This window comes from Ailuropoda melanoleuca, chromosome 9, assembly GCF_002007445.2.
Source record: "Ailuropoda melanoleuca isolate Jingjing chromosome 9, ASM200744v2, whole genome shotgun sequence".
Lineage (NCBI taxonomy): Eukaryota > Metazoa > Chordata > Mammalia > Carnivora > Ursidae > Ailuropoda > Ailuropoda melanoleuca.
Window position 1 is genome coordinate 103,471,559 of NC_048226.1, and position 8,264 is coordinate 103,479,822.

Consider the following 8,264-nt stretch of genomic DNA (forward strand, 5'->3'; position numbering starts at 1 on the left):
TCCTGTTCCTATCATCCAGCTCTTGCCCCTGCTCCTGCTCCTGCCTCTTCCTCTACCCCTGCCAGAGACCCGGACCCTTCCCCTGTCCCTGCCTGGGCTCCTGTTTCTGCCCCGGACCCAGCTCCTGGCCCAGACCCAGCTCCTGCCCCGGATCCTGCCCCCTCCCCTGCCAGAACTGCTGCCCCTTCCGCCTGCCCCTGCCTGTGCTCCTGTTCTTGCCCCTCACCCAGCTCCTGCCTTGGGTCCTGCACCTGCCACTGCTGCTGACCCTGTCCCTCCCCTTGCTCCTGTCCCTGTCCCTGCTCTTGCACCTGTCCCTGCTCCTGTCCCTGTCCCTGCCCCTATCCCAACCCCTGCCCCTACTCCTGCTCTTGCAGGGCTCCCAGAGCCGCATCCAGAGCCCACAGCCCTGCAGGGAGGGATCCTTGTGCAATTACCCTTAGTTCCTTCGCCGGAAGCCGAAGTCCCACCGGCATGTTTCATGCCCTCCCCCTATGTTCTTTCTCTCTGGTGCATATTGACTGTTACTTTAATTTTTCATGTTCTGTATACTGTTTATTATTTGCTTTAAATAAATAAAATTACTTGTTTGCAATTGAACGCGTCATGCACGTTAAGTATATTCACAAGGTGGTGCCACCCCACCAGAAAACATTGCTGTGGAATATCCCTCTCCTCTCGCAGCGGAGGAGCCCGATGTGGGGCTCGATTCCATAAAGCTGGGATCACGCCCTGAGCCGAAGGCAGACGCTTAATGACTGTGCCACCCAGGCGCCCCTTATTTTTGTATAATTAGTAATAATATCCTCACTGTCATTTCTGATTTTAGTAACTTGGGTCTTCTTTCTTTTTTCTTTGTCCATTTAGCTAATGGTTTGTCGATATCATTGATTTTTCAAAGAACCAGCTCTGGGTTTCATTGATTTTCTCTATTGTTTTTCATTCTCTACTTCATTTATCTCTGCTTAATCTTTATTATTGCCTTCCTTCCACTAGATTTGGGTTTAGTTTGTTTTTCTTTCCTGGTTTGTTAAGTTGTAAAGTTAGGTTGTTGATTTGAGATATTTCCTGTTTTTTAATATAAATATTTATAGCTATATATTCTCCCCTTAGCACTTTTTTGCTGCATCTTATAAATTTGGTGTGCTGTGGTTTTGTTTTCATGCATCTCTAAGTATTTTCTAATTTCCTTTGTGATTTATTCTTTGATACATCGACTAAGAGTGTGTTGTTTGATTTCAACAAATTTGTGAATTTCCCAATTTTCCTTCTTTTGATTTCTAAATTCATCCAAATATAGTTGGAGAGTTACTTTGTACGATATCTATCTTTAAAAATCTATCAATACTTAATTTGTGGCCTAACATATGGTTTGTCCTAGAAAATGTCCTGTGTGCACTTGAGAATAATGTATGTTCTGTTCTTGTTGGGTGGAATGTTCTGTACATCTGTTAGGTCTAGTTAGATTATTGCTTTGTTCAACTTCTCTTTCTGTACTTATCTTCCACCTTGTTGTTCTATTATTGGCAGTAGAGTATTGAAGTCTTTAGTCATTATTGTAGGACTATTTCTCTCTTTAACTCTGGTGATTATTGTTTCATATATTTAACCCTGTTATAAAGTGCATAAATGTTGATAATTTTCTATCTTCTTGCTCTCTTGAAATTCTTATTAATATATAATGTCCTTTTTTTCATAAGCTTTTTTGATTTAAAGTCTATTTTGTCTGATATTAGTATAGCCACTTTTGCTCTCTTTGGTTATTATTTGGATGGAATATCTTTTTTTCATCCTTTCACTCTCAACCTTTTTATATCTTTGGATCTAAGGTGAGTCTTTTGTAGACAACATTGGGTGGATCATGTTTTTAAAATCCTTTCTGCTGGGGCGCCTGGGTGGCAGAGCAGTTAAGCGTCTGCCTTCGGCTCAGGGTATGATCCTAGCGTTATGGGATCAAGCCCCACATCAGGCTCTCCACTATGAGCCTGCTTCTTCCTCTCCCACTCCCCCTGCTTGTGTTCCCTCTCTCGCTGGCTGTCTCTCTCTCTGTTGAATGAATAAATAAATAAATAAATCTTTAAAAAAAAATCCTTTCTGCCAATCTATCTTTTTTGATTGAAGAGTTTAATTCATGTATATTTAAAGTAATTACTGTTAAGAAGTAACTTATTTTGGTCATTTTCCTATTTGTTTTCTATATGTCTTATACTTTTTGACCCTCATTTCCTGCATTACTATCTTCTTTTGTGTTTAGTTGATTCTTTTAAAGTGAAGTGTTTAAATGCCTTTCTCATTTCCTTTTCTATATATTTTAAGCTGTTTTCTTTGTGATTACTATAGGGATTACATTTAACATCCTAAAGTTGTAACACTCTAATTTGAATTTATACAAACTTAACTTCAATAACATATAAAATCTCTGCTCCTTTACAGTTCCATCTACAACCTTTCAGATAATGATGTGAGAAAACAAAATGTGGAGTTAAAAATCAAAGTTACAATAATACTATCTTCCAGACTAAAAACTGTTTTTTAAAATGTATTAATATCTTAATCCTGTAGGAAAGAAATGAAGTTGCAAACCATTGTTACAATAATACTAGATTTTATAATTGCCCAAGTACTTACCATTACTGAGAACTTTATACTTTCATGTGGATCTGAGTTACTATTTAGTGTCTTTTCATTTCAATCTGCAGGACTTTGTTAGCATTTCTTTCAGGACAGGTCTAATGATACCAAACTCCCTTAGCTTTTATTTATCTGAGCATGTCTTTAATTCTCCCTCACTTTTGAAGGACAGGTCTTCTAAATATAGGATTCTTGGCTGACAGGTGTTTTCTTTTCTTTTAGCACTTTGTTTTTTTTTTTTTTTTAAAGATTTTATTTATTTATTTGACAGAGATAGAGACAGCCAGCGAGAGAGGGAACGCAAGCAGGGGGAGTGGGAGAGGAAGAAGCAGGCTCATAGAGGAGGAGCCTGATGTGGGGCTCGATCCCATAACGCCGGGATCACGCCCTGAGCCGAAGGCAGACGCTTAACCACTGTGCCACCCAGGCGCCCCTCTTTTAGCACTTTGAATATATCAGTCCACTGGCTCCTGGCCTCTGAAATTTCTGACCAGAAATTTGCTGATAATCTTATTGAGGATCAATTGCATATGATGAGATGCTTCTCTTTTGTTCCTTTCAGGATTCTCTCTTTGTCTTCTGAAAGTGTGATTATAATGTGTCTCTGTGTGGTTCTCTGAATTCAACTTACTTGGAGTTCATTGAGCTTATTGGATGTTTATGGTCATATCTTTCATCAAATTTGGGAAGTTTTCAGCCATTATTTCTTCAAATATTCTCTCTGTCCCCCATCTCTCTCTTTTCTTTTTTCTGGGAATCCAACAATGCATATGTTGGCCTTCTTGATAGTGTCCCACAGGTCCTCTAGGCTCTGATCACTTATCTTCAATCTCTTTTCTTTCTGTTTCTCAGACTCAAAAATTTCTATTGTCCTAACTTCAAGTTCACTGATTCTTTCTTCTGCTTGCTCAAATCTGTCTTGGTATCCCTCTAGTGAATTTTTCATGTTAGTTACTGTACTTTTCAGCTCCAGATTTTCTTTCTGGTTTCTTTGTAGGTGTTCTTTTTCTTGATATTTTCATTTTGTTCATACATTATGTTCTTCATTTTCTCCATGTCTTCCTTTAGTTCTTTGAGCATCTTTTAGACAATTGTTTTAAAGTCTTTGTCTAGTAGATCTGCCATCATGTCTTTTTTTTCAGGACAGTTTCTGTTGATTTATTTTCTTCTTGAATGGGCCATACTTTCTTCTTTCTTTATGACTTTTTATTGAAAACTTGACATTTGGCGGCACCTGGGCGGCTCAGTCGGTTAAGCCTCTGACTCTTGATTTCAGCTCTGGTCATAATCTCATGGGTCATGAGATCAAGCCAGGCATCAGGCTCCCTACTCAGTGTGGAGTCTGCTTGAGATTCTCTCCCTCTCCCTCTGCCCCTCCCTCTGCTTGCCTGCGCTCACTCTCTCTCTAAAATAAAGAAATGTCTTTTTAAGATTTTATTTATTTTTTTGACAGAGAGAGACAGCCAGCGAGAGAGGGAACACAAGCAGGGGGAGTGGGAGAGGAAGAAGCAGACTCATAGCGGAGGAGCCTGATGTGGGGCTCGATCCCATAACGCCGGGACCACGCCCTGAGCTGAAGGCAGACGCCTAACCGCTGCGCCACCCAGGCGCCCCAGAAATAAATCTTAAAAAAAAAAAGAGAGAGAGAGAGAGAGAGAAAACTTGACATTTGAATCTAATCATGTAATATCTCTGGAAACAAGATTCTCTCCATTTGCCAGATATTGCTGTTTTTGTTTGTTTGGTTGGCTGGTTTTCATATTTGTTTGTTTTACTCTTACTTTCATTACGGTAGGCTCTCCCCAGGTCAAGAAGCAGCCTACGGTGTAAAGACTCTGGGCACAAACAACTTCATCCACTTCCCACGCTGAGATACTTGAACAAACTCCAGCACGGCTTCCAGCAGCCTACGGCTGTGTCTCTAGGTTGACCCCAGGCCTTCTTAAAATGCCTACCCAAGACATTCTATGCTGCCAAAAGAATTTTCTGTTTCAACCTCAGGAGGGTTCCTTCCTTCCTCCCCTGTGGGGCCTTGCACCATGCCCAGTCCATGGGACTCAGCCAGGTGTGCAGCTGGCTCAGTAAGTGCTTGCTGAGTTCTGAAGAGGTTCTCGGGACTTGAGGTCTCTTGGGGAATAAGAGGAAGCATGGGACCCTACAGCCCTGTCCAGGAGTGTGGGACCACTGGTCTGGAGTGGGTGTCCGAGCAAGGTGATCATGGTGCTGCTTCTTGGGGAACTCGGCTGTGAGTGGGAGGTGTGGGTGGGGTGTGTTCAGAAGGGAGAAGCTGGGTGGAGCAGAGGCGTCAGGGATGGCTCATGGAGGGTCAGGCCTCCAGAGGGCTGAGGGGAAGAACAGAGCGGGGGGTCAGAGTGCAGACGCATAGGGGCCTGCTGCTGAGAGAGGGGTGAGTGGGAGCAAGTGGGTGTGTATCACATGATACACACACGGAATGGGCACTAATCCTGTTTATGGGGCCCTACCCTTATAACCGAATTCCCTCCCAAAGGCCCCATCTCCAAATACCATCGTATTGGGATTAGGGTTTCAGAATATGAATTTTGGGGGACACAAACATTCAGTCCATACCTTGTCTTTTTGCTTATCACCCTTCTAATAGTATGAAATGGCAGCTCCCTGTGGCCCTTCCCTAAAGACCAACAATGGCCAACATTTCTGCCTATGTTCATTAGCCATTTTACATCCTCCTTGGAGAAATATCTATTCAAATCTTCTGCTCGTTTTAATTGGGTGGTTTGCCTTTCATAGACTTTTAAAAATAACAGCTTTATTGGGATCTAATTCACATACCCTACAGTTCACCCACTTAAATGCACACTTGCCAGGTTAAGCACGTTCGCACTGTGGCCCAGCCATCACCCGCAACCACTCAAGAGGACGCAGGCTGGACTTCCCTTGGGTGGGAGCTGCCCAGGACCCTGGGGTCTGTGCCGCAGGCCCTCCTCTTCCCGGGCCCTCCTGGCCCCGTCTCAGACACCAGCGGAGACCAGGGCCTGCCGGTCCGTGAGGAGCCTTTGAAATCCTCGCAGAACGATGGCCGCAGGTGCATCCCGCAGACTGCGACCCCTTCAGCCCCTTCAGAACAAACGCTAGAGGCGTCAGATGACCGGATCACAGAGGGCCGGGTCCTCCCGGCGTCCTAGAGTTGCCCGGAAGTGCCTCTAGGTCGCTTCCGGGGACCTGGCCCCGCTTCCGGTCTGGCATCGCTGCTGAGCTTCGCCAGGTCTCTGCCGCAGACTGCGCTCTGCAGGTTCGGGGGCGTCTCTGGTTTTGGGTTACGGGGCATGGGGTCGCTCTTTCCGGGCGAAGGCAGCGGATCGCGGTATGGCTCCTTGGCCGCTGCATCCGGGAAGCTCTGGAGGGCGATCTGGGGCAGCTTAGGGCGGTGCCGACGGCGCAGACCGCGGTTCGTGGGCGGCCGCTCGGCCGTACGGCAGGTGGCCGGGGCCCCCCCGTCGGCGAGCCGGCGACACGACTCCAACCGGGCCGGTCTCTGGCAGCTGCTTCCTCGGGGCCGGTGGCCAGGAGAGCGTCAGCGGGGCGCAGAACGCTAGCCTCCTGGGAGCAGGGCCTGAGCAGCGGGGCGGCGGGGGCAGTGGAGGGCAGTTCTTCCTGGGACCAGGTGCTTGGGGAAAACGCGAGTTTGGGCAGTGGGTGGTCGTTGACTGGCAGGGCGAAGGGGGCCCGGCCTTCCCGGGAGAATGGGGTACGATGAAGCCAATAGAGGGCTCCCTGTGCCCCCGGGCTCCCCGGCGCTTCGCCGCGCCCCATCTCGATGTCAGGTGAGGACCCTGGGCCTGGTGGGTGCCTTGAGGACAGGATCTGTGCTCTGCCGAGCTCCGTTCCAGCGCTTGGAGCGGCCGAGCCCTCTCCTGTGTAAGCAGGTGTGTGGGTCGGTCACCTAAGATGTGCCATGACATTATATTGCCCTTTCAGGTACTGAGACAGACCTTTTCTCCAGGTACCACAGGTCCCTCTGTTGGCACGTGCCCCTCAGCCCCTTCTACCTGAGGGACTGTGTCTGTGTGGAAACAGTGGGGACTTCCGGTAGACAGGCCTGGGTTCTGGTCCTTGGGCAGTTGGGTTTGAGCCTGTTTCCTCATTGGCTCCTGCCGTTGTGACGATTCAGAGTCGAGTGACCCTAGTGTGTTTGGTGGCAGCAGCACTGGCTGGTACATCCCTGTGTTCTTTGGACTTTTCTTCTTCACTCTTATCTCCATTATGTATTTGTAGAACTTATGTGTCCTCTCCTGTTTTCTGGTTCTCTTCTCCCCACCCTGTCTCCCTTCCCTGCCAACTCCTGGCTCTTCTCTTCCCGGGATTAAAGGGGGCCCCTCTGCCACCTGCTCTGGGGGCACCTACCATTACACTGGCTTCGTACGTGGTTCATGCAGTCAGCATCTTGAAGGCAGAGGCCATGCTAGTCATTTTCTGGCCCAGAGCACATGGGAGTTACTGGACTTTTCTTCTCCCCCAATCCTGCCAGTTGCAACTGGGACCTTTCCTCTGGGCTGCCTGATCAGAAAGGAGGAAGCAGCGATGTCTGCCATGGGGTCTGCAGCTCCTTACCTGCATTACCCTGGCGATAGTCACAGTGGCCGGGTGAGTTTCCTGGGGGCCCAGCTACCCCCAGAAGTGGCAGCAATGCCCCGGCTCCTGGGAGACCTGGACAGGGGCACATTCAGAAAGTTGCTGAAGCTGGTGGTCAGCAGTCTACAGGGAGAGGACTGCCGGGAGGCTGTGCAGCACCTCAGGGCTGGTGCAGACCTGTCGGAGGAACGGCTGGGGGTCCTCCTTGCAGGCACAAACACACTGCTCCAGCAGGCCATCCGCCTGCCTCCAGCCAGCCTGAAGCCTGACGCCTTCAAGGACCAGCTCCAGGAGCTCTGCATCCCCCAAGACCTGGTCACAGACTTGGCCAGTGTGGTGTTTGGGAGCCAGCGGCTTCTCCTCAACTCCGTGGCCAGGCAGCAGGGGGCCTGGCTACCCCATGTTGCCGGCCTGTGGTGGAGGGTGGATGTGGCAATCTCTACCAGTGCCCTGGCCCGCTCCCTGCAGCCAAGTGTCCTGATGCAGCTGAAGCTTTCAGATGGGTCAGCATACCGCTTTGAGGTCTCCACAGCCAAGTTCCAGGAGCTGCGGTACAGCGTGGCCCTGGTCCTCAAGGAGATGGCGGACCTGGAGAAGAGGTGTGAGCTCAAACTGCAGGACTGACCGTGCTTGTAGCCCCATTGCAGTCACCTGGGAGAGCTGGCTCTGACAGGTGTCTCCAAACAAAGCCTGCCCTTCCAGGACGCATTCTTCAGTGAGTTGTTTGACTGCAATCATGTCATTGTCTGTTTAGTTGAGAAAGCTGGATCCTCCCTTTTTATTGGAAATAAAGCAACTATAAAAAAAAGTGTCCTCCTGGGTGGGCATCAGACCGCACCCCCCTCCCCTGGCTGTTGGTCTTGTTACGGGTGAGGGCCCCTGCTGCTCTGGGTGGCCGTGTGTGGTTCTGGTTTGGTTGCCGTCAGCTGCCAGGACAAGGCCTTTGTGTGGATACTCTGTGGTCACTCGGCCTGGCCTCATGTAGCATCTGAGCTCTCTGCTCATTTGCTTTTGTGAACCCT

At 48.5% G+C, this 8,264-nt stretch overlaps 1 protein-coding gene across 2 annotated transcripts; it reads left to right on the plus strand.

Moving 5' to 3' along the window:
* Window positions 1-5,824: 5,824 nt before the first annotated feature.
* COMMD5 (COMM domain containing 5) lies at window positions 5,825-8,053 on the plus strand. Of its 2 annotated transcripts, none has more exons than XM_011228514.3 (2): window positions 5,825-5,902; window positions 7,139-8,053. In XM_011228514.3, exon 2 carries the CDS (start codon window positions 7,192-7,194, stop codon window positions 7,864-7,866), a length of 675 nt encoding a protein of 224 aa, XP_011226816.1. In that variant the 5' UTR covers window positions 5,825-5,902; window positions 7,139-7,191; the 3' UTR covers window positions 7,867-8,053. The 2 variants fall into 2 exon arrangements, with proteins under 2 accessions (XP_011226816.1, XP_034524738.1); XM_034668847.1 differs by having other exon boundaries at window positions 5,881-5,974.
* The last annotated feature ends 211 nt before the right edge of the window (window positions 8,054-8,264 follow it).

What these genes read in the sequence shown, in the direction of transcription:
- COMMD5 (XM_011228514.3), top strand. Translation starts at nt 7,192, where the DNA reads ATGTCTGCCATGGGGTCTGCAGCTCCTTACCTGCATTACCCTGGCGAT.